This window comes from Charadrius vociferus, unplaced genomic scaffold (assembly GCF_000708025.1).
Source record: "Charadrius vociferus isolate BGI_N301 unplaced genomic scaffold, ASM70802v2 scaffold172, whole genome shotgun sequence".
In the NCBI taxonomy this organism is placed as follows: Eukaryota; Metazoa; Chordata; class Aves; order Charadriiformes; family Charadriidae; genus Charadrius; species Charadrius vociferus.
Window position 1 is genome coordinate 720,393 of NW_009647217.1, and position 542 is coordinate 720,934.

General features: G+C 62.0%; 1 protein-coding gene across 1 annotated transcript in view; it reads left to right on the forward strand.

The window, feature by feature from the left end:
• The first annotated feature begins 121 nt into the window (after positions 1 to 121).
• Positions 122 to 542, forward strand: part of ZBTB16 (zinc finger and BTB domain containing 16) — a 76,090-nt gene continuing 75,669 nt past the window's right edge. The window contains exon 1 of the mRNA XM_009895937.1: positions 122 to 532. Within this exon, the coding sequence (XP_009894239.1) occupies positions 122 to 532 (411 nt within the window). The remainder of the gene's footprint in view (positions 533 to 542) is intronic.

Consider the following 542-nt stretch of genomic DNA (forward strand, 5'->3'; position numbering starts at 1 on the left):
CCCCTCTCGCCCCGCTCCTCTCCCCCCTCCGCCTTTTGTTTTCGCAGATAGTCGGCACACAAAGCTGGTCCCAGATTTGAGCGACGGCGAGGCACCCTGATGAGTGAGCCTGGGGAGCGCCATGGATTTGACTAAGATGGGCATGATCCAGCTGCAGAACCCCTGCCACCCCACCGGGCTGCTGCACAAAGCCAACCAGATGCGCCTGGCAGGGACGCTGTGCGACGTGGTCATCATGGTGGACAGCCAGGAGTTCCACGCGCACCGGACGGTGCTGGCTTGCACCAGCAAGATGTTCGAGATCCTCTTCCACCGCAACAGCCAGCATTACACCCTGGACTTCCTCTCGCCAAAGACCTTCCAGCAGATCCTGGAGTACGCCTACACCGCCACCCTGCAGGCCAAGGTCGAAGACTTGGACGACCTGCTCTACGCCGCCGAGATCCTGGAGATCGAGTACCTGGAGGAGCAGTGCCTGAAGATCCTGGAGACCATCCAGGCCTCCGAGGACAACGACGCCGAGGTCGCCATGGCCGACGGAG